Genomic DNA, 24,059 nt, shown 5'->3' with positions numbered 1-24,059 from the left:
TGTACAGAATTTCCCTCATTATAATTTCTAGATGTAGTCTAAGATTTGAATGTTACTGAAAAGCTTTTATAACTTTCATAAATTGACAACTAGACCTGAGAGACAGCAAAGACTTTTCCTCACATAGCACATGGTAAATTTTCTCTTCTGTACAAATACTTTGATGTGTTCTCAGTCTGATTTTTTGACAGAGTTCTAGCATTTAATATATTGGTAGGGTTTCTCTAGTGTATGAATACTCTATTGTCCTCAAGTAGATGTAGACACTGATAAAGGGTTTTTCACATCCAATACATATGTGGAGTTTCTCTCCTGTATGGATTCTCTGATGTTTTCTATGATCTGAGCAACTGGTAAAAGACCTCTCACTTTCACTATATTGGTAAGGTTTCTCTCCTGTATGGATTCTCTACTGAGCTCTAAGATGGCCTTTCTTGGTAAAGGATTTGTCACATTCACTAGATTTATAAGGGTTCTTTCCTGTATGAATTCTCTGGTAAATTCTATAATGGCCCTTTAGGATAAATGATTTGTAACCTTCACTGCTTTTGTAAGGTTTCTCACCTGCATGAATTCTATAATGAATTATGAGATGTGAGGCAGTGGTAAAGAACTTGTCACATTCCCTACATTTTTAAGGTTCCTCTCCTGTGTGAAATTTCTGATGAGTTCTAAGGTTGTCTCCATCAATGAAGGATTTGTCACATTCACTATATTTTTAAGGTTTCTCCCCTGCATGAATTCTCTGATGAATTCTAAGATGTGAAGCAGTGGTAAAAAATTTGTCAGTCAATACATCTGAAAAGTTTTTCTTCTGTATGAATTCTCTGATGAAGTCTCAGGTTGGCTATTGTGGTAAAGGACTTCTCACATTCACTGCATTTGTAAGGTTTCTCTCTTGTATGAATTCTCTGATGTTTTCTAAGAGCAGAGCTAGTAATAAAGGATTTGTCACATTCACCACATTTAAATGGTTTCTCTCCTGTATGTTTTCTCCAATGTGTTCTAAGCTCGGAGCAACTGACAAAGGATTTGACACATTCACCACATCTGTAAGGTTTCTCTCCAGTATGAATTCTCTGATGAGTTCTAAGATGTGAGGCAGTGGTAAAGGATTTCTCACATTCACTACATTTGTAAGGTTTCTCTCCTGTATGTATTCTTTTATGAGAAATGAGACTGCCACTATGAGAAAAGGATTTATCACACTCAGTGCATTTGTAAGGTGTTTCTCCTGTATGCGTTCTCTGATGAGTTCTAAGATGGTCTTTCCGAGAAAAGGATTTGTCACATTCAGTACATTTGTGAGGTTTTTCTCCTGTATGGAGTCTCTGATGAGTTCTAAGCTCTGAGGAACTGATAAAGGATTTGTCACATTCACTACATTTGTAAGGTTTCTCTCCTGTATGTATTCTCTGATGAGCAATGAGACTGCCACTATGAGAAAAGGATTTATCACACACAGTGCATTTGTAAGGTGTTTCTCCTGTATGCATTCTCTGATGAATTCTAAGACTGTTTTTCTGCATAAAGGATTTGTCACACTCAGTACATTTGTAAGGTTTCTCTCCTGTATGGTGTCTCTGATGACTTCTGAATTGTGAGGCAGTGGTAAAAGATTTGTCACATCCAATACACTTGTAAGGTTTCTCGCCTGAATGAATTCTCTGATGTCTTCTAAGCTCAGAGCAACTGACAAAGGATTTGACACATTCACCACATTGGTAAGGTTTCTCTCCAGTATGAATTCTCTGATGAATTCTAAGACTGCGTTTTTGGGTAAAGGATTTATCACATTCACTGCATTTGTAAGGTGTCTCACCTGTATGAATTATCTGATGCAATCTAAGGTATGAGCCACAGGTAAAGGATTTCTCACATTCACTGCATTTGTAAGGTTTCTCTCCTGTATGAATTCTCTTATGACTTCTGAATTGTGAGGCAGTGGTAAAAGATTTGTCACATCCAATACATTTGTAAGGTTTCTCTCCAGTATGCATTCTCTGATGAGAAGTAAGAGTGCCTCTGTGGTTAAAGGATTTATCACATTCACTGCATTTGTAAGGTGTCTCACCTGTATGAATTATCTGATGTTTTCTAAGATCTGAGGAACTGATAAAGGATCTGTCACATTCACTGCATTTGTAAGGTTTCTCCCCTGTATGAATTCTCTGATGAGTTCTAAGATGTGAAGAAGTGGTAAAGGATTTGTCACATTCTACACATTTGTAAGGCTTCTCTCCTGTATGCATTCTCAGATGAGTATTAAGACCACCTCTATCAGTAAAGGATTTATTACATTCACTGCATTTATAAGGTTTCTCTCCTGTATGGTTTCTCTGATGAGATCCAAGATTCAATTTCTGGATAAAGGATTTATCACATTCACCACATCCATAAGGTTTCTCTCCAGGACAAATGTTGTGATGCATTCTAAGAGATGATGTGCTCATAAAGGATTTGTCACATTCACTATAATTGTAAATATTCTCTCCAGAATGTATTCTGCAATGTCTTTTAAGTTCTGATGTCAGGTAAAAGCACGTAGGACAGTCTGTACATTTGTAGGATTTTTCTCCACAATTGAACTTGCAATGTACTTCGAGTTGGAACAATTGTGTAAAGGATTTACTACATTTTGCACATTTATAGGGTTTCTGTCTAGTATGAGCTCTCTGATGTCTACTAAGGCTTGAGTCTGTCTTGAAGCAGTTTCCACATTTCCGGCTTTGGTGTGGTTTCTTTCTACTCTTGATTTGTTCCAGTGTGAGTTTATGTTGAGAGTCAAAAGATTTATCAAGCTCTGTATTTTTTTCTTCTTTCTTTCCTATGTGGACTCTTTGATTTTCACCTGAAAAATTGCCACAATGATGGAAAACAGGGATTAATGCGTGAGTAAGAGATTTAATAACTGATTTGCCTTAAGGTTTGTATGACATATAAACTAGCAATTCTCAGTGATAGAGCTCTCACCAGAGGTCTATTCTGTCTCACATCATTAAATGGATGCTCCAAAGAACCTCCAGTGTGACCTATGTCAAACCAAAAGGACTTTCTCCTTCTTCTCTAAACTGTGTACCTTACAGAACACAGAACAAATAAGTGATCAAGCAATGATTAGGAGTTCCTGAAAGATCACATGAACAATGTTTATCTATTTTCCTGTATGTTTTTGAGACATAGCCATACTGGATAGCTTTAGTCAGCTAAGAACACATTATGAAACCCAGGTAGGGATGGAACACAACATTTCCGTTTGCTTCTACATCCCTACTGCTAGCGTTAAAATCATGCTTTCTTGGGGCTTAATATAGAGAACACATCACAAAAACTGAATAAACAAATGAAACAAACAAAAACCCATGCTCCAATTTCACTTAAAACCTCTTGAACTGTAAAAATAAAAAAAATGACTGAATAGTTGAATCCAATAGTACAATCAAAATATTCCAATTATTCTGTATATGCAACATATTTCCATGCTGTGAATATTCAATTTTCATTGAACTTAAGAAAGTTTCTTTAAAAACTGAGCAGGAAGGATGGAGACATTACATAGAATATATCATTGTTTATGCTTGTATAGAACACAGAAAAATATAAAGGAGGTACCATGAAAAAGCTATGGTGACAACCAGAATTTTTCCTTATTTCTGTATCTAGACAGTTCAGAGAAATTACATATAAACAATGGATGTAAATAAAAAAGATTGAATCAGGAATTCTAGAAGAGCATTCTTACCTACAAAGACTAGATTGTTGTAATTCTCCAACATTACATCCATGTACAAAGCCCTCTGAGCACAATCTAGACATTCCCATTCCTCCTGCGAGAGATCCACAGCCACATCCCTGAATGTTAACAGACACTGCAAGAGAAAAATACCTACATACCATTGCTGCTGTACAAAATGAGCCTAAAGAATTAGATACTTCTGCTGGATGGTGGTGGTGCATGCCTTTAATCCCAACACTTGGGAGGCAGAGCCAGGCGAATCTGTGTGAGTTCAAGGCCAGCCTGGTCTACAGAGCAAGATCCAGGACAGGAACCAAAACTACACACAGAAACCCTTTCTCAAGGAAAAAAAAAATTAGACACTTCTGTGAAGTAGATGAGGCATGGCAGTTGTTCAGAGACAAAGTTTTCTAGCATGGCTGCAGAAATGTGTTAGATGTTAATCATTGCTTCTCTTCCATAGACAATGTAATAAAACAATTATTACATGGTTTCCATTCTTAAGGTCTCTATCATTCATGAATTTGCTGATGATTACTAAGAGGTGAGTAGCAGATAAAGGACTTGTCACAATCACTACATTTGAAAATGTTCTCTGTTGTTTGGATTCTGTAATGACTTTTAGTCCTTTAAAATGTAGTTTGGTTTCCAGCACCCTTGTGGCACTACGCAACAGATTATAGCACCAATTCCATGGAATTCCATGTTCATTTCTGAAATAAATAGACAGGAGGCACACATAGCATATACTAATACATTCAGACAATTTTACCCACATACATAAAATAAAACTGAAATTTAATTATACTTAAATGTATGTAAAATGGTCATAGTCTGTATGGTATTTTCTATCTCTATGAAAAGAGGATGACACTAATAGTATCACAATAAGACAACTGTTAGGGAATATAACACATGTGGGGTCTAAATGCAGAAATTTACCTTTATGAAGTATATTATTATCAAATAGGATCCCTGGGTCAGTCTCAGATAGCTTACTTATGATGAGCAAAACTGAACCGTGATTTCAAATTCCACAATTCCACTTAACTATGGACACTGAATCAATCCTATCTGTAGCTGGGCTACACCATACTATATTCTAATATGTTCAACTGAGATCCTGAAACCTAGGTGCAATGCTGGAACCGTTCTAAAACCAAGATATAGAATATGGAATGCAGAATCTATGTATGAATTAAAATAGAAGCCGGGCGGTGGTGGCGCACGCCTTTAATCCCAGCACTCGGGAGGCAGAGCCAGGCGGATCTCTGTGAGTTCGAGGCCAGCCTGGTCTCCAAAGCGAGTTCCAGGAAAGGCGAAAAACTACACAGAGAAACCCTGTCTTGAAAAACCAAAAAAAAAAATAAAAAAATAAAATAAAATAAAATAGAGTGTTTTCTTTAAACAGAAAGGAGTATAACATCAGCATATACATCTAATGTTCCAAACAACACATAGACTAAAATACTTTGCGCAGTTATTTTATGACAATATTTTTCACAACCACCAAGTAAACAGAAAAATCAGAAACAGAATTAATATTATATGAATTTTTCTAAAAATTGACAACAGTATGGATGACAACAATATCATGAATTCTATATGGTGTTTCATTACAAAATAGTTAGAAATGTGTTTAGAAAAATGGAATGTGGGACAATGCATCCAGAACAAATAGAAATGTGTTCTCTGATTGAAACAAATGTATTAAGCTTTGTAAGAATCACACTACATCTTCATTAACTTTGAACACATTACTACTCATGAGATTGGCTCAATTGAAAACTCAAATCTTTTCATTTCAACTCTTTTCTTCAATATTGGAGCTCAGGCATCTAACAGGATTTTAGGTTACATAGTTAAGTGTCATTGATTCTTCTGCCTTCATTTCTCAAAAACTAGAAGATGCAAGGTTCTATATCATCTGTCTTACAAATATACAAGGAATGTAAACCCTGGGGTTATAGAAATGGCTCAGAGGTAAAGGCATTTGCAGTTCCTGCAGAGAAATATAATTTAATTTTCTCTACATACATGGCAGCTTATTTCAGTGTCTGATTCCAGTGCCAAGGCTTTAGTCCCAAAATCAGGGATGCAGGTGCATAATGCATCATGCTGTGCATATAAAAATATGAAGAACACACATATACTTAAATATTATTGTAAAAAGAGAAATAGAAACCGTCCCATCGCCCCAATACTTCAGAATCTCACCCTATGTAATACATAGCCTCAGGGTGAGGAAAATCAGGGTATAGGCAGGCTTATACTTCCAAAAACAAGGAAGAGAAAAATGGGACATTTATTTATGCTTCAAAATTGATGGCTTATGCACAGCACCAATTCAATTCTCTCCAGAAAATTCTTAGTAATATATGCCATGTGATAAAATACAAAGATGGACACTCTGGTGCTTATACCTTTCTGAAAATTAAAAAAAGGAAAAGAGAAAATCATCATTGGTCCATTGACTACTTACAACTGAGCATTAAGAATATTATCAGGACTTCACAGATGAATAGATTTCACGTGGCAACACACTCATCAGCACTGTGTGATACATGTCAAAGAGAGAAACTAGTACACTGCATTTTGTATGTGATCACAGACTCATCAATTTTATGAAAGAAGTAAGCCACTTATTCCCTCCATCATCAATATTCTCCAAGGTGCTGACATATTTACTATTGGGATAAAGACAGTAAAACTCTTCTAATTCTACTTTTCCATAAATTGCTTAGTGATGTCATTAAATCCATGCATTTGCATGTCCACATTCATGAGTATGGTTCTGGAAACCTGACCTAGCACATGAGAATTTCCTTCCTCATTAATATAAAAGGACACAGTCCATCTTATATAGATAGGGGCATCAATATATTCTCTTTCACAATGGCAAGTCTTCAGTCTATTAAAATTTATGTCCTCAAAGTAAAACATGAAATGAAAATATAAGGAGAAAGGGCTGTGCTATGTATGTTCAAGATCTACAGACTTATTCTTGATAACCAGAGAAGAAAGGGAAGATAAATCATAAAAAACAAACACTTCAGATAACATTACTAGAGATAAAGAATTAAAGTCTTAATTGGTTTAAATAACAAGAACAACTTTCAAAAAATGCAAAACATGACACTGACCTGGGAAGCATTTACCGAAGAAGTATTCATTCTTCTTATTGCTCTTCTCTGAGTTTCTATCTCTGGATCAAAAACTAGAATTCTTGCTGAAATTTCATATCAAGGTATCAAAAATACAAAGCTAAAATTAATGCAACTCTTCTGAACAATGCAAAACCAAAAAGATCTCAAAATTAAAATGATACCAGAAATCTTTTCAATGTTCCTATAGACAGGAGAGCACAGGATATATTTAGAGTGGAGAAAGAAAATGACTATGAACCTAATCACTGCACCCAAAAACATCATCTCCTAAACTTTTGGGGGTCATTTATGTAGACTATTATATTGTATGCAAATAGCAAAATTTTGACTTCTTCCTTTCCAATCTGTATCCCCCTGATCTCCTTTTGTTCTCTTATTGTTCCAGCTAGAACTTCAAGTACTATATTGAATAAATTTGGGGAGAAGTAGACAGCTTTGTCTTGTTCCTGATTTTAGTGGAATTGCTTTTTGAGTTTCTCACATTTAGTTTGACATTGGCTGTTGGGTTACTGTATATTATCTTCATTATGTTTAGGTATGTTCCTTGTATCTGTAATCTGTCCAAGACCTTTATCATGAAGGGGTGTTGGATTTTGCCAAAGGCTTTTTCAGCATCTAATGAGATGATCATGTGGTTTTTTACTTTCAGTTTGTTTATATGGTGTATTACATTGACAGATTTTCATATGTTGAACCATCCTTACATGAGATGAAGCCTACTTGGTCATGGTGGATAATTTTTTTGGTGTGTTTTCAGACTTGGTTTGCCAGTATATTATTGAGTATTGTTGCATCAATGGTCATGAGGGAGATTGGTTGGTCTGTAATTCTCTTTCTTGGTGTGGTTTGGGTATCTGAATAACTGTAGCCTCATAATAAGAGTTTGGTGCGGGGCGGTGGTGGCGCATGCCTTTAATCCCAGCACTCGGGAGGCAGAGGCAGGCAGATCTCTGTGAGTTCGAGGCCAGCCTGGGCTACCAAGTGAGTCCCAGGAAAGGCGCAAAGCTATACAGAGAAACCCTATCTCGAAAAACCAAAAGAGTTTGGTAATACTCCTTCTGTTTCTATTGTGTTTAAGAATTTGAAGAGTATTGATATTAGCTTCTTTGAAATTCTGGTAAAATTTTGCACTGAAACCCTATGGTCCTGGGCTTTTTTTGTTTTCCACCAACCCCAAGGATTACAAGCTAAATCTGAACCAAGACAGGGCACATGCAGGCAAAAAGACTCCAAACTAATACCACCACCCAACCAGAGCTAAGACAGTCCTTGACCAGGACCCTGAATGGAATTACAATACCCCAGGATACATCCCTGCTAAGGATCAGTTTATATCTTGACTCCTAGCCAGTCTCCACAAAGCTGCTCTTAAAGCAATAAATTATGAGAAAACAAAAACAAAACAAAACAAAACAAAACTAGGAATTCAACCAGGACAAACATGGAAAACAATCTCAACTTTAGACCCCCTTACAAAGGCCCTATTACTATATACCAATCTGGACTATGAGACCCCTGATGGAACTACCTACTTCACCCAAAGTTTCCCAGATATTAGAACTGAAGCTGTGTTATGCCAGAGGAATTATAGCAAGTGGACTATAGAGCTCGGTGTGCTGAGATTCTATTTCCTGAAAATAGTCCTTGCCGTTAGTAGTTCTCTCTCCTGAGCCCCTGGGATGTATAATATTCAGGCTGGCCCCTCTAATATTATACAAGAAACTGCAAAGGAAAAGGGCCAACTAATATATAAAGGCAGTACTGTCAGAATTACACCCAATTTCTCAATGGAGACTCTGAAAGCCAGAAGTTTCTGGACAGACGTTATGCAGACATTAAGAGACCACAGATGCAAGCCCAGACTACTATACCCAGCAAAATTTTCAGTCACCATAGACAGAGAAAACAAGATTTTCCATGACCAAACCATATTTAAACAATACCTAAGCACAAATCCAGCCCTACAGAAAGTACTAGAAGAAAAACTCCAACTCCAAACAACCCAAGGAAGTTTTATGCATCCATGAAAACTTTAAAGACAAGCATTACCTCAGAGTAAAGGGTTGGGAAAAGGTTTTTCCAATCATATGAACCTAAGAAACAAGCTGGTGTAGCTATCTTAATATCTAACAAAATAGACTTCAAACTAAAATTAATCAAAAGAGATGGAGAAGGGCATTTTATATTCATCACAGGAATAATCCATCAAGATGAAATCTCAATTCTCAACATTAATGCCCCAAATACAAGGGCACGCACATTTCTAAAAAACATTCTAAAGCTTAAATCACACATCAAACACCATACACTAGTAGTGGGAGACATCAACACCCCACTCTCACCAATGGACAGGTCTGCTAGACAGAAACTTAACAGAGAAATAAGAGAACTAACAAGTGTTATGACCCAAATGGACTAACAGACATCTATAGAACATTCTACCCACACAAAAGGACATACCTTCTTCTCAGCACCTCATGGAACCTTCTCTAAAATTGACCACATACTCAGTCACAAAGCAAATCTCAATACATACAAAAAAAAAAACAAACCCTGGAATAATCCCCTGTATTTTATTGGATCACCGTGGTTTAAAGTTAGAATTCAAAAACAACACAAATTACAAAAAGCCAAAAAATGCATAGACACTGAACAACCCTGAACTTAATCACCACTGGGTCAAGGAAAAAATAAGGTAATGAAAGACTTTCTACATTTCAATGAAAATAAAGGCACAACATACTCAAATCTTATGGGACTCTATGAAAACAGTGCAAAGACAAAAGTTCATAGCATTAAGTGCCTACATAAAAAATTTGGAGACATCTCACACTAGTGACTTAACAGTGAACCTGGAAGCTCTAGAACAGAAAGTAACAGTATCACCCGGCAGTAGAAGACAGGAAATAAACTGAGAAATGAAATCAGTAACAAAGAGAACAATACAAAGAATCAATGACCTGGGCGGTGGTGGCACATGCCTTTAATCTCAGAACTCAGGAGGCAGAGGCAGGTGGATCTCTGTGAGTTTGAGGCCAGCTTAGGCTACAGAGTGAGTTCCAGGAAATGAGCAAAGCTACACAGAGAAATCCTGTCTCAAAAAAACAAAAACAAAACAAAAAAAAAAAAAAACAAAGAATCAATGAAACACAGAGTCGGTTCTTTGAGAAAAATCAACAACATAGACAAACCAGTATCCAAAGTAACCAAAAGGGAGAGGAGAATATCCAAATTAACAAAATCAGAAGCGAGAAGGGGGACATAGCAATAGATACTGAGGAAATCCTAGAATCATTAGGTCACACTTCACTCCACAAAATTGGAAAATCTAAAAGAAATAGACAACTTGCTAGATAGGTACCACATACCAAAGTTCAATCAAGACCAGATTGTAGCTAGAGTTTTCCTGCCTGGCCCACAGTCAGGGCAAATCTCTTTCACCTGCCAGTCCCACAGCCTCTCAGACCCGACCAAGTAAACACAGAGACTTATGTTGCTTTCAAACTGTATGGCCGTGGCAGGCTTCTTGCTAACTACAGCTCAAATTAATCCATTTCCATTAATCTATACCTTGCCACATGGCTCGTGGCTTACCGGCATCTTCACAAGCTGTTTCTCATCGTGGCGGCTGGCAGTGTCTCTCTGACTCAGCCTTCCACTTCCCAGCTTTATTCTCCTCCTTGCCCCGCCTACACTTCCTGCCTAGCCAATGGCCAATCAGTGTTTTATTTATTGATTAATTAGCAACACATTTGCCATACATCCCACAGCACCAGATAAACAATTTAAACAGACCCATAACCCCTAAGGAAATAGAAACAGTCATTAAAAGTCTCCCAACCACAAAAAGTCCAGGACCAGATGGTTTTAGTGCAAAATTCTACCAGAATTTCAAAGAGGAGATAATACCAATACTCCTCAAATTGTCCCACACAACAGAAACAGAAGGAACATTGTCAAATTCTTTTTACGAGACTATAGTTACCCTGACACCCAACCACACAAAGATGCAACTAAGAAAGAGAATTAGAGAACAATCTCCCTCATGAACATTGATGCAAAAATACTCAATAAAATACCGGCAAACCAAATCTGAGAACACATAGAAACAATTATCCACCATGATCAAATAGGCTTCTTACCAAGAGCAATCTACAGATTCAATGTAATCCTGATCAAAATCCCAACACAATTCTTCACACACCTCAGAAGAAAAAACTCAGTTTCATAAAAAAAAAACAAAACAAAACAAAAAACAGGATAGCAAAAACAATCCTGGAAAATAAAAAAAGAACTTCCGTAGGTATCACCATCCCTGATTTCAAGCTCTATTACACAACTATAGTAATGGAAACCACATAGTATTGGCATAAAACAGACAGGAGGATCAATGGAATTAAATCAAAGACCCTGAAATAAATCCACACACCTATGAACACCTGATTTTTTTTTCAGTTTACAAGTACTTTATTCCCTTGATCTTAGGGTTGATTTTCAAATATGGCAGTATCAGCTAGGCACAGTGGTACGCACTTAGAATCCTAGCACTTGTGAGCCTGAGGCAATAGGATCACAATGAATTTGAGACCAGCTTGAGCTACATAGTGAGTTTGAGGCCAGGCTGAGTTACAAATTCAGTCAGGGAAAGGGGGGCGGGGCAGCAACCTCTCAGGATGAAGCTCATGCCCAGAGTGTGTCATGAGGCACTTTATTTTATTTTTCGAGACAAGGTCTCACTGTGTAGTCCCGACTACCTAGAACTGACTGCATAGACTGTACTAGACTCAGATGCACAGAGATCCATATGCCTCTGCCTCCTGAGTACTTTATTCCAGGTACAGAGATCCTGAAAAGTCTCCAGACTCCATTTTTACAGTGGTTTTCCAGCTAAGTTATTCTAGGAACAATTCAGGTGCCCTTTAGAAAGTGACAGCAACACCTGGCATCGTCACACGACTGTTTATCCTGAATTTCCTTGTGCTCAATAGAAAAGTTCATTTCTAGAAGAACCTTCATTTTGGAACATCCTGACTCAGGACATCATCATCCTGACTTCCTTTTTCTTTCACCTCAGTTTCCCTCTTTTTCCCTCAGCTTCAGCTTTATTTTTATCTTCCTCAAAAGAATGAAGATACAAGTAAGCTGGTTGTTTTGGTGCACGCCTGTATCCCAGCACTTGGGAGATGGAAGCCGGAGGATCAGGAGAACACCTGATTTTTGATAAAGAAGCCAAAAAATTACAAAGAAAAAAAAAGTATCTTCAACAAATGGTGCTGGCATAACTGGATGGCAGAATGTAGATTAATACAAATAGATCCAAAGCAATAGCCCTGCACAAACAAAACTCAAGTCTAAGTGGACCCATTACCTCAACATAAATCCAGTTACACTGAACATGGTAGAAGAGAAAGTGGGAAGTAGCCTTGAATGCATTGGCACAGGAAACTACTTCCTGAATATAACACCAGCAGCACAGACACTGATATTGACTATAAATGGGACCTCCTGAAACTGAGAAGCTTCAGTGAGGCAAAGGACACTTTTAATAAGACAAAATTGCAGCCTACAGAATGGGAAAAGATCTTCACCAACCCCACATCTGACAGAGGGCTAGTCTCCAAAACAGATAAAGAACTCTAGAAGCTAGATATCAAAATACCAAATAATACAATTTGAAAAATGGGGTACAGATTTAAACAGAGAATTCTCAACAGAACAATCGCAAGTGGCAAAGATACACTTAGAGAATTTTTCAACATCCTTAGCTATCAAGGAAATACAAATCAAAACAATTCTGAGATACTATTTTACACCTGTCAGAATGGCTAAGATCAAACACACTAATGACAGCCTATGTTGGCAAGGATGTGGAGTAAGGGGAACACTCCCCCACTGCTGGTGGGAATGCAAATTTGTACAGACACTTTGGAAATCAGTCATCCTTGTGGATTCCTGGGAGATGTATTCAGTCATATGTGGATATTAGATATAAAGCAAATGATGACCAGCCTACAATCCACTACCCCCAGAGAAGCTAGGTAACAAGGAGGAGCCTAAGAGAGATGCATGGATCACCCTGGGAAGGGGCAATAGATGAGATCTACTGGGTCAACTGGGGGTGGGGTAGGGATAGAGGGAAGAGGAGGGGGATGGAAACATGAAGGATAGGGATGACTAAGTTGGTATAGGAATGGAGAGGGAGAGCAATGAAAGAGATATCTTGATAGAGGTGGCCATTATAGGGTTAAGGAGAAACCTGATGCCATGGAAACTTCCAGGAATCCACAAGGATAAACCAAGATAAGACTCTTAGTAATAATGGAGAGGGTGCCTGAACTGGCCATCTATTGTAATCAGATTAGTGACTACCCTAATTGTCATCATAGAACCTTCATCCAGTAACTGATGGAAGTAGATGCAGAGATCCACAGCCAAGCATTGGGCTGAGCTCCAAGAGTACAGCTGAAGAGAGGAAGGAGGGATTCTATGATCAAGTGGGGTCAAGATCATGATGGGGAAACCCACAGTGACAGCTGACCCAAGCTCATGAGAGTTCATGGACTCTAGACCAATAGCTAGGGGCATGCATGGGACCAACCTAGTACTTCTAGATGTGGGTAAAGGTTGTGCAGTTTGGTCCATTTTGAGGCCTCTAGCAGTGAGACCAGGATCTGTCCCTGGCACAAAATAGGCTTTTTGGAACCTATTCCCTATGATGGGATGCCCCGCTCAGCCCTGATGCAGCAGGGAGGAAATTGATCCTGCCTCAACTTGATATCCCATGCTTTTTTGACTCCCATGGGAGGTCTTATCCTTTCTGAGGAGTGAATGTGGGGGTAAAAAGCAGGTGGGGTAGGAAATGGGAGGAGAAGAGGGAAGGGAAACTGTGGTTGCTATGTAAAAATAAATTAAAAACTAAAAGTTAAAAACACTAAAAATAGTTTTAAAAAAGGGAGGAAAAAAACCCAAACTAACCAAGCACAAGAAAGACTAATAAAATAGAAACTTGAATTCACTGAAGGAATGGAGGATGACACTGGAAGATGGGAAAAACAGGCATGAATGTGGAACAGAATGCATTATTGTGAAAATAACGGTGTTAAAATATATGATTAACTCAAAGTCCATGACAATCAAGCTACCCATGATTGATTCCTCAGGTACAGTAAAGAGACTGCTACAAATTTACATTATTTACAAATGACAAAATTACAAAGACTCTAAGAGTGCAGAGCAAAGCTTGAGTCATGCCAGGTGCTATTTCAGGTGACACTGCAGACCCACGGGAACAGCAGGACCATGGCAGCGGCAGAAGAGCAGACACCTAAAGCAGTAAGAGCAGCAGATCCAGAACCAATCCGACCTGCCGTGACCAAATGAATTTCACCAAAACGGCATTAACGTATGTTACTCAATAGAAAGCCTCGTCAACCAGTGTTGTTGGGAAAGGTAAATACCCACATATAAAAATGAAAATAGGTGAAAAGCAATGAACTGGTGAAATTTGACTGTGTTCAATTGAAAAAATTGCTTAGAAATGGTAGTAACTGAAAGTATGAAGAAATAGTCTACAGAATGGAGATATTTATTAGCAAATATTTCATAGTACAATACAAAAATAGCCAGATTTTAATAAGAAGCCAAAAAAAATGCAAGGCAAGTATTATAATCAAGAAATAAACCACAAAGAAGTGACAATGTAAAAAAGCAGTTGAAATAGCCAAGGGATACATAGTACATGCTCCACATGTGAGTCATGAAGAAAATGTTCATCTAATGTAGACTGAGATCTCCTCTCTGCCCAGTAAGGGTCCACACTCAAGGTCCTAAACATAACAAACACTGAAGACAATGCAGGATGAAGAATACAGAGACAGTCTCAGAGTGAATCCAACTCAGTGCAGCCACCAGGCAAGATGATGTGCAGTTTAGGGAACAACCAAACAAGAAAAAGAGAAAACATAGAGAAGAAACTACTCAAGTGTATAAAGGAATGAAATATACTTCAAACTATCAGTGAGAAAAACAGAAACTAAGAAAAAGAAACATAACAGAGACAAAATTTAAAAATAGCATGTGTTGGGCTGGAGAGATGGCTCAGAGGTTAAGAGTACTGACTGCTCTTCTAAAGGTCCTGAGTTCAATTCCCAGCAACCACATGGTGGCTCACAACCATCTGTAATGAGATCTGGTGCCCTCTTCTGGCCTGCAAGGACACATGTAGGCAGAATACTGTATATGCAATAAATAAATAAAAATCTAAAAAAAGCATGTGTTTGTTTTCTTTCAGTGGTTTTCTGAAATGTATGTTTACTAAGCCCCAAACTACATATGAAAAGAGGAGACAGTCTCAAAAGAAAAGGAGGGCGCTGGAGAGGTGGCTCAGAGTTTAAGTGTCCTTGCTGTCATTCCAGAGGGCCTGAGTTCAACTCCAAGCAACCACATGGTGGCTCACTACCATCTGTAATGAGATCTGGTGTCCTCTTCTGGCCTGCAGGGATACATGCAAGCAGGACACTGTATACATAACAAATAAATAAATAAACAAACAAATAAATAAATCTTTAAAAAACAAAAAAAGAAAAGGAGAAAACACCCTAAAATCAAAATATACACTTTCTATAAGTGTATTTACTTCAAATGTAAGCATACAAAGTGCTAGGAGTGAAGGAATTTTTTTAAAAGATTTCCTGTGAAAAAGGGTGGTCATAATTATGGTAGAAAACAGGAAAAGCAGAATTTATAAATATACAAAACAAAGAATATTAACAAATGATCAAATGGTATATTTCCAAAAAGCTATTCAACAGGAATGCATTTTATAAAAATTTTCAGATACATAAAGCAATCAATGTGAAAGACCCCAACCCTTCAGGCTTACACCCCCGAGCCTAGGAAATGAGGAACTAAAAATCTAGTTTTAAGGGCCAGCTGACTCAGCCACTACTCAACCACCCCTCCCACAATGTAACAATGTAAAAAGATTTCTGTTAAGAGATGTGCTAAACTGTGACTGGGATAGTTGCAAGTGTTCCAAGAAGGACCACTGTGACCTTTTTGTAAACTCCACTCCTGCCCTGATACTCCCCTTGAGGTTTCAGGAAGCATGTGCATGCAGACATGACTGTATCTACTCTGTGATCACCCTGTTATCAGGCCATGAAATTGTATGGGAATTGTAATCTTGTGGGTTTTGTGGGTTTTTCATTTAAAAGCAACCATATGGCTGCGATAAGAAGTGACTCTTGCTCTCAGGACAAGAGTAGCCCGTCTGTACAGTCGCTTCAATAAAAACTTCGTGCTGTTGCATCAACTGGACTGGAGTCTGGGTTCTTGGGGCGCCCACTTGAGACCCTAGATTTTGGGGTCTAACAAATTACAGAACTGTAAAGAGCAAACAGACAGTGAAGCAGGGAAGCCTCAATGTCCACCATTGAGAAAGATAACCATGGGCTGGAAAGATGGCTCAGAGGTTAAGAGCACCAACTGTTCTTCCAGAGGTCCTGAGTTCAATTTCCAGCACCCATATGGTGGCTCATAACCATCTGTAATGAGATCTGGTACCCTCTTCTGTGTACATAGTAAATAAAATTTTTTTAAAAAAAAGAGAAAGATGACCATAAGCACCACAGAAAAACAATAACAACTACCAAGCCTCCAGAGAATCATCCATATAAGAGCAAAAGATGCCCCGTCTTCTCAAACTTCAACCAGCATGCTACACTGTGGTCCTGTTAAAAATAGAACAAGTCAGTTCAAGACCAGCCTGGTCTACAGAGCAAGTTCCAGGACAGCCAGGACTGTGATAATCTTGAGATTATTCTCAGGGAATTTTCTATAATCATTTCTAAAAAGATAGAATGTGGCAAAATCAATTTGATGTCCTGTTTATACTGTTGCTTGTGCACTTCCCCCTCCCTTCACCCCTTCCTCAGACCCTCTAACATACCTGGATCCTTTGCTAACATCTCCCCTTTCTTCATCATCTGTGGCTCTTTGTTCTGCTTCATGGGTGGGCAGGACAGACCGAGCAATGTGAGACCTGCACAGCAGAAAGAGATTCCTCAGAAAACACCTAGAACTTTTCATGAAACAAAAATGAAAGATGCTAACAACTGCCAAAAGAATAGAGAGAAAATATCAAGAAAGATGTCTTTCTTTCTCTGAGAATTTTACTTTACTCTCTAAGATTGAAAAAGCAATGATATGGGATGGACCGAAGATGTGACATAAGAACACAGCATATGAAGACACATTTCTGAATGCTGTATTTACATCCCAGACTGCATACATCTCAGATGGAAAACTAATGGGAAGTAAAAGGTTTGCATAATGTCTACAACCATATGTATGGGACTTCATAAAATATATTTTCTGTCTAATTATATCTGCACTGGTTCCTCATGTGATTACTATCCACAAAGCTCTCTGAGGATGCCTAGTCTCAGGGACAAAGGCCACGCTCTTGAAGAGGCAAATTATAAAACAGGGGAGTTAGAAAGCATGGATGAATTTAAATTTCAGGAGCTTTGGAACGGCCATAATAGCAAAGAGAACCCTGTTTGCAAATAATAGAAAATGCAAAAACTCTACTAGGTTATTTTACAAATTATTTTATGACAGTCTGGCAACCATCAGATAAGTGAAAATAATCATGATAACATCCACTTCCTGGGATCTCAAACTTAACTGACAACATAACAGACCCCCCCAATTCCCAACCAAATATCTGGAATTATAATATGAGCAATACTGACTTGGGGAAAGACATTTCAGAACTCAGGATTTTGAAAGGAAATGGATGTCTCAGGAAGTCAGAGGTCAGTCAGCCCATTAACAGCCTAGTGATGAATCCACCCTGCACTATACAGATTTGACCACTAGATGGTGAAATTGTGGTTTTACTAACAGAAATAAGCTTGTCTCCTGGAAAGCATGCTAAAGGTGGATTTATATAAAGCACAGAAAATTCCTTTTGAAAACTCAGTGATGAATGTAGAAACTTGTGGCTGTCCAAGATGCAGAAAATAAACAATATGTATGGCCACAGACCTAAACAAGTCAGTTATACCATGCCATCTATGGCTCTGGGAAGACTGAAGAAGAGGAGGGAAGGAAATAAGGGTAAGGAGGGGAATGGGCATTACCTGCCATTCTCCAGATTCAACACAACTGTTGTAATCAGTAACCCAGAGCAACTGTACTCACCTGCACTGGCCTCACTCAAGACCAGTTCTAGCCACAATCAGTCTAGGAAGGGGAGAGACTCACAAGGCCTCAGCCTTTACCTCTCAACTGTGGCCATGGATAGATTTTAAGAGAAGGGGAATCACTGTCTTTAGTTGTATCTCCTCTGTGGAATCTTCTGACACATAATTCGAAACCCACATTCTCAGAGATGGTTCTGGTTAATATTGGTGGGTCAAAAACAAAATGAATTGAGAGAGACAGAGAGAGAGATTAGCTGGAAATACAGAACAAGATTGTAGAGAGTTGGGGATGAGAGTGTGTACTATAGGAAGTGCTTCAAGTAAAATGGCAAATAATAACATTCTTAATAATATTTAAAATGATCACAACAGTATGAAATTTCATTTTCAAGTCTTTATCGGGTTTGGATACAGGGAATATTAGATTCATAAAGAGTCTGGAAGCCTTGCTTCATTTTTACATCAAGGAATACTTTAAGTAGCTTCAGTACCCGTTATTCTCGAAGTTCTGACACAATTCTGTGATGAATCAAACTGGCTCTCTCCATTTTCTTTGAATCAGGTGTATTAATTGCTGCTTCACTGTTGATGCTACTTAATTATCCATTTCTTTTATGTTGCTGTAATTTTGGTATGTGTATGAATCAGGATATTTGCCCATTTCTTTTAGCGTTCGCAATAAAGTTGCCTAGAGGTGTTTAAAGTCAGGAGGCATCAGATATGCTTGTATACTTGTGTCTATTGATTAGTCTGTGCATTTGGCTTGGGGACTTCTAAAGTCATCTTGTCAAAAAATCCTGTATACACAGCTATCAGGAAGATGCTAACTAAATCTCCTTGGTCATAGTGCTTTAGGAAAGCAACAGACAAGAAACAATTATAGGAAACCATTTTCTGATTGGATTTAAGGTTCCCTTTCAGAGAGAGAACATATGTCACATTCTGAAACCTAATCAAGAACAGGTAATATGTTAGGTCATGAGCACCAAAGGGGTCCATTACTGGCTTTTTTTCTAAAAGGTCCCCATGGCAAAATTCCTTTTTTTTTTTTTTTTTGTTTTGTTTTGTTTTGTTTTTCAAGACAGGGTTTCTCTGTGTAGCTTTGTGCCTTTCCTGGAACTAGCTCTGTAAATCAGGCTGGCCTCGAACTCACAGACATCTGCCTGGCTCTGCCTCCCGAGTGCTGGGATTAAAGGCGTGTGCCACCAACGCCCGGTGCAAAATTCCTTTTTAATTGTTGCTTATATTGAAAGTAAAGTCCTGCACTCAGCCTTCATCAATCAATCTTCTTACTGAAGTGTCCAGAAGTTAGTACAGAAAACAATACTCAGTCATACTGAGATATTAAATGATGCCAGCGTCCCGTAAGTTAAGTGGGAAACCGGTATTGTGATGACTAGATCAATCTGAGGCTTTTCCTGAGGTCCTGATGGATGGAGAAGGAATACCATTCTTCCTCTGAACCCAGGAATATGCCTGGTGGAGCCAATAACAGCATTCGTTCAGATACTTAGGAGTTGTGGCTTCTGACCTACAGAGACCAACTCTTCACAACATAAGGAGCTGGAGTTATCTGTCCTAAGGCTGATGTGTGCTTGATCTCTGATGTTGTGACAGGCTGTGCTCCCCTTCTGCCATGTTGACTGGACTCCCTATACTTTGTCTCACTGTATTACATATTTTTGCTGACACTGCCCCATTCTAATTTTAGAACTGTGTATAACATGATGTACTTCTTAATGACCCTGCAGGGCATAAGAAAGAGCTTATGTAAGAACTTGTGAACCCATCTTTTCTATCTTATTTGTTCTGAACCTCTGGACCTAACCCCTTAGGAGCCTGTCAGTGAAGAACAACCCTCTGGTCCAGGTTAAAGGAACATCCTGAAAGACATAATGGAAGAAAGGAAGAGCCAGAGCCAGAGCCAGAGAATGGAGAACACACAGTGAAAAAACTTCTGGAATCAAGTATGCCTCTGTGTTTATCTGTAAAATGCCTCATGAGATTGACTCCATCAACATTTCATCAAGGCTAAGAGAGGGGCCACTGATGTCGGGAACTTAACTGCATGTCTATAGGCAATTCATAGTAGACAGTAGAGGGGTGTCTCTTTCAGAGGTGGAGCCATTTAGGACTTGGCCAGGATTCAATAAGTAACCACTTACGCATGCTCAGACAGGTAAATTTAAACTCAGAGGATCCCATTCAAAGTAAAAAAAAATAATAATAATAATAAAAATAAAAAACAGACATAAAAGGAGCAAGACTGATGATTTCATTTATGCAACTGCCTTCTGCATTATCTACATAAAAACTATTAATTGAGTCAGGATCAGGATCTCTCTAGACCAGGATCTCTCATGCTCCATAGAGTTGACATCCCAAACATTCACCCTTCCAATCACAGATGAGAAATTCATTCACCTGTTTAATGCATTGGTCTCCACTTTTGTTCAGTAACCACTTGGTTTCCTTTACAAGAAACATAATGAAATGAGAGATGAAATCAGACACACTATTCCTGATACACGGGACACTGTTACAGCGGGTCACTGAGCAACACCCATCATAGTCGGAACACGTTATGACTGATCCTGACACCAATCTCCTGTCTGAAATATCCATGCTACACACTGTTAGTCAGGGACAAAACTCTTAACTAATATGAAGCCATGTCTCCTCTGTGCTCAGAGTCCACACTCAAGGTCCTCTGGTAACTAATCTTTCAGACAAAGCAGCAGAAAGAACTCAAGAGACACAGTATCGGTGGGAATCTAAATTCCTGCAGTCACCAGACAAGTCAGTGTGCAGCTTCTTTAAAAATCAAACAAACGGCCGGGTGGTGGTGGCGGCGGCGGCGGCGGCGGCGGCGGCGGCGGCGGCGGCGGCGGCGCACGCCTTTAATCCCAGCATTCGGGAGGCAGAGGCAGGCGGATCTCTGTGAGTTCGAGGCCAGCCTGGTCTACAGAGCGAGAGCCAGGAAAGGCGCAAAGCTACACAGAGAAACCCTGTCTTGAAAAAGCAAAAAAAAAAAATCAAACAAACACCGGGCAGTGGTGGCGCATGCCTTTAATCCCAGCACTCAGGATGCAGAGACAGGCGGATCTCTGTGAGTTCGAGGCCAGCCTGGTCTGTAAAGCGAGATCCAAGAAAGGTGCAAAGCTACACAGAGAAACCCTGTCTCGAAAAAACCAAATCAAACAAGCAAAGAATTCATGTAAGTTTCAACCGTCTCACACATGTGGTTCTGCATGAAATTACTTATTATCGTACATTCCTGCACTGTTGAATAAATACTCACTGATCAACATGCATATAACAGCAACAGCAAACCAAAACAAATTAGATACATGACATATGAACAGTAACAGTACACTAGCATGTTCTTATTCAAACACAGGAACAAAATCAGTAAGAAGGCTTCTATTTTCTAAAGAGTCTAAGCAAACTGTTTATGAACAAAGTAATCCAAAATATATATGAAATTGAGAAAACACAGCATTCAAACCCTTCAAAAGATTAAACCAAGATTTTAAAATCAGTTAAAATTATTTCAGTGGAAATCACTGAGAAACAACAGGAAAAATCAATGAGAAGACAATATAGACAGTTTAATACTCTGCAGAGATACTAAGAAATTCTTATCAGAGTCCTGCTAGCATTTTATCAGGAAATGAGTAAACAGACCACAAAATGAACAGAATATGAAGGAACTACTAAAACCATCACAGTTAGGAAATCAGGAAACAAACTTTGAGGCAAAAATTGTCCTAATTTCACAGTATGTGTAAATGAAAGTAATGAAATGTGTATAATATTGATATGAACACAAAAATGTGACACAGATGAAATAAGGACATCATCATACAAATGCAGTCAGATACATTGTATTTTCTCCTATTAGTTATAACATAGAAAGTCAGTAATGTGTACAATAGGATAATCATGAGATGATTTACAGTACAATATTCCAGAACCATTCCTATAGAAACATAATGTGGCAAAACAGTTTGGTTCCTAGCACCCTCATGGTACTACACAATAGATTTTAACTCCAGTTCCATGGGATCCAATGCTCAATTGTAAATTCTACAGGCAGGAGGTATACACAAAACATATGCATACATTCAAGCAAATACACTTCCCCACAAAAAAACAAATGTGAAATGTAATTTTAATGATAGATATTTTCTGCTGGATGGTGGTGGTGCATGTCTTTAATCCCAGCACTCAAGAGGCAGAAGCAGGCAGATGTCCATGAGTTTAGGCCAGCCTGACCTACAGAAGGAGTTCTAGGACAGTCAAAGCTATACAGAGAAACCTTGTGTCAAAAACAAAAAAACAATAAAAGATACTTTCTAAAATAGTCATAGCCTGTATTGAAATTTCTATCTCTGTAAATCAGAATGACATAATAGTCTCAGAGTCAACAAACTTTTAGGGAATATTAAGATATACATTTGAGGTCTAGATGCAGTTTAAGAACTCTGTGTTGATATCAAATAGCACCCCAGTGTCATATCTCAGATGGTGATGTTATGATGAGCAAAACTTTGCTTCTAAATTCTACAACTGTCAGACTTGCTGCACTACTGACACTAGAATAATCCTGTCTGCAGCTACATCTCAACTGACTCTATTCTAACATTCTCAAAAAGTAGAATTTGCAGTGTTACATACTGACTCCATCATGAAATTACACCAGAAATGTAAACCTGGGGACTGGAGAGAGAGCTCAGGGGTAAAGGACACTTGTTGTTCATGAAGAGAAACAGTCTAATTCTCTCTAGACACAAGGCAACTTACGATTTTGCCTAATTCCTGTGCCATGCATTTGGTGACTACCTCAGGGCTCCATGGGCATCATGCACACATGCTGTTCACATAAAAACATGTAGATGAACACTCCTATACTTAATTTTTTTAAAGAAATTAAACAGAAGTCTATCTATCAAAACTTCTCTTCAGAATCTCTACCAACAAAAAAACATCGCTACAGGGTCAGGAAAAACATAGGGTAGGGGAGCCTAGGTTCAATTGCCAATATTCACATAGTGGCTCACAAGTATCTATAACTACAATTTCAGGGGACCCAAAACCCTTACATAGGCATAGACACAGGCAAATACCAATGTACATAAAAATAAAAATAAGTAAATACTGTAAAACAAAAAGTAAAACTTAGGATACATTCTAGGCAAGCACTCTACCACTAAGCTAAATCCCCAACCCCAAAGGAAATTTTTTTGTTGTTGTTATTGTTTTGAGACAGGGTTTCTCTGTGTAGCTTTGGAGCCTGTCCTGAAGCTCGCTCTGTAGACCAGGCTGGCCTTGAACTCACAGAGAGACCAGACTACCTCTGCCTCCCAGTGCTGGGATTAAAGGCTTGCGCCACCACCACCCAGCTTCAATGATTTCTTATTGAAGAACTTTAGGGTAAATATGGGAGAGCAGATGGCCCTTATCACTACCTTAATTCTCAGTAGATCTTACCCAGTCACAGGCCAGAGGCATTCTATGTTTCTTCCCCATGAGTTCATCAGAATTGCTCTACTTTTTCCATAATTTTGGAATGAGGCTCAAATTTTGTAAATGATCAAATATGAACAAAAATCAAGAGAATTTTCAAAGACCAAGATAAATAAAAAGAACTTTAAAAAATCTCCAGAAACCAAATACAGGTATTTATAAATTCCTTGAGGAATTTAGAAGATACTCAATGAGCTAAGGAAGAAAAATAACAAGTAAATGAAGTGAGGAAATTCACAGTATAAAAAGAGCATTAAAGCAATACAGAGACATTCTGGCTCTAGTGGTGCACACCCTTAATCCCAGCACTCTGAGGCAGTGGCAGGCAGATCCCAGTGAGTTCAAAGCCAGCCCAGTCTACAGGGTGAGTCCCAGGACAGCCAAGACTACACAAAAACTCCTATCTTGAAAAACCAA

At 38.5% G+C, this 24,059-nt stretch overlaps 1 protein-coding gene across 1 annotated transcript; it reads right to left on the bottom strand.

The window, feature by feature from the left end:
- LOC131894062 (zinc finger protein 420-like) lies at nucleotides 1-18,098 on the bottom strand. Its single transcript, XM_059244201.1, has 5 exons — nucleotides 18,051-18,098; nucleotides 16,853-16,945; nucleotides 6,880-6,965; nucleotides 3,743-3,869; nucleotides 1-2,851 (listed from the first exon to the last, which is right to left on the bottom strand). Exons 1-5 carry the CDS (start codon nucleotides 18,055-18,057, stop codon nucleotides 786-788), a joined length of 2,379 nt encoding a protein of 792 aa, XP_059100184.1. The 5' UTR covers nucleotides 18,058-18,098; the 3' UTR covers nucleotides 1-785.
- Nucleotides 18,099-24,059: the final 5,961 nt, after the last annotated feature.

Source organism: Peromyscus eremicus, chromosome 1, assembly GCF_949786415.1.
Source record: "Peromyscus eremicus chromosome 1, PerEre_H2_v1, whole genome shotgun sequence".
Lineage (NCBI taxonomy): Eukaryota > Metazoa > Chordata > Mammalia > Rodentia > Cricetidae > Peromyscus > Peromyscus eremicus.
Note: the sequence above shows the minus strand (reverse complement) of the source record. Positions and strands in the feature narration are given on the sequence as shown.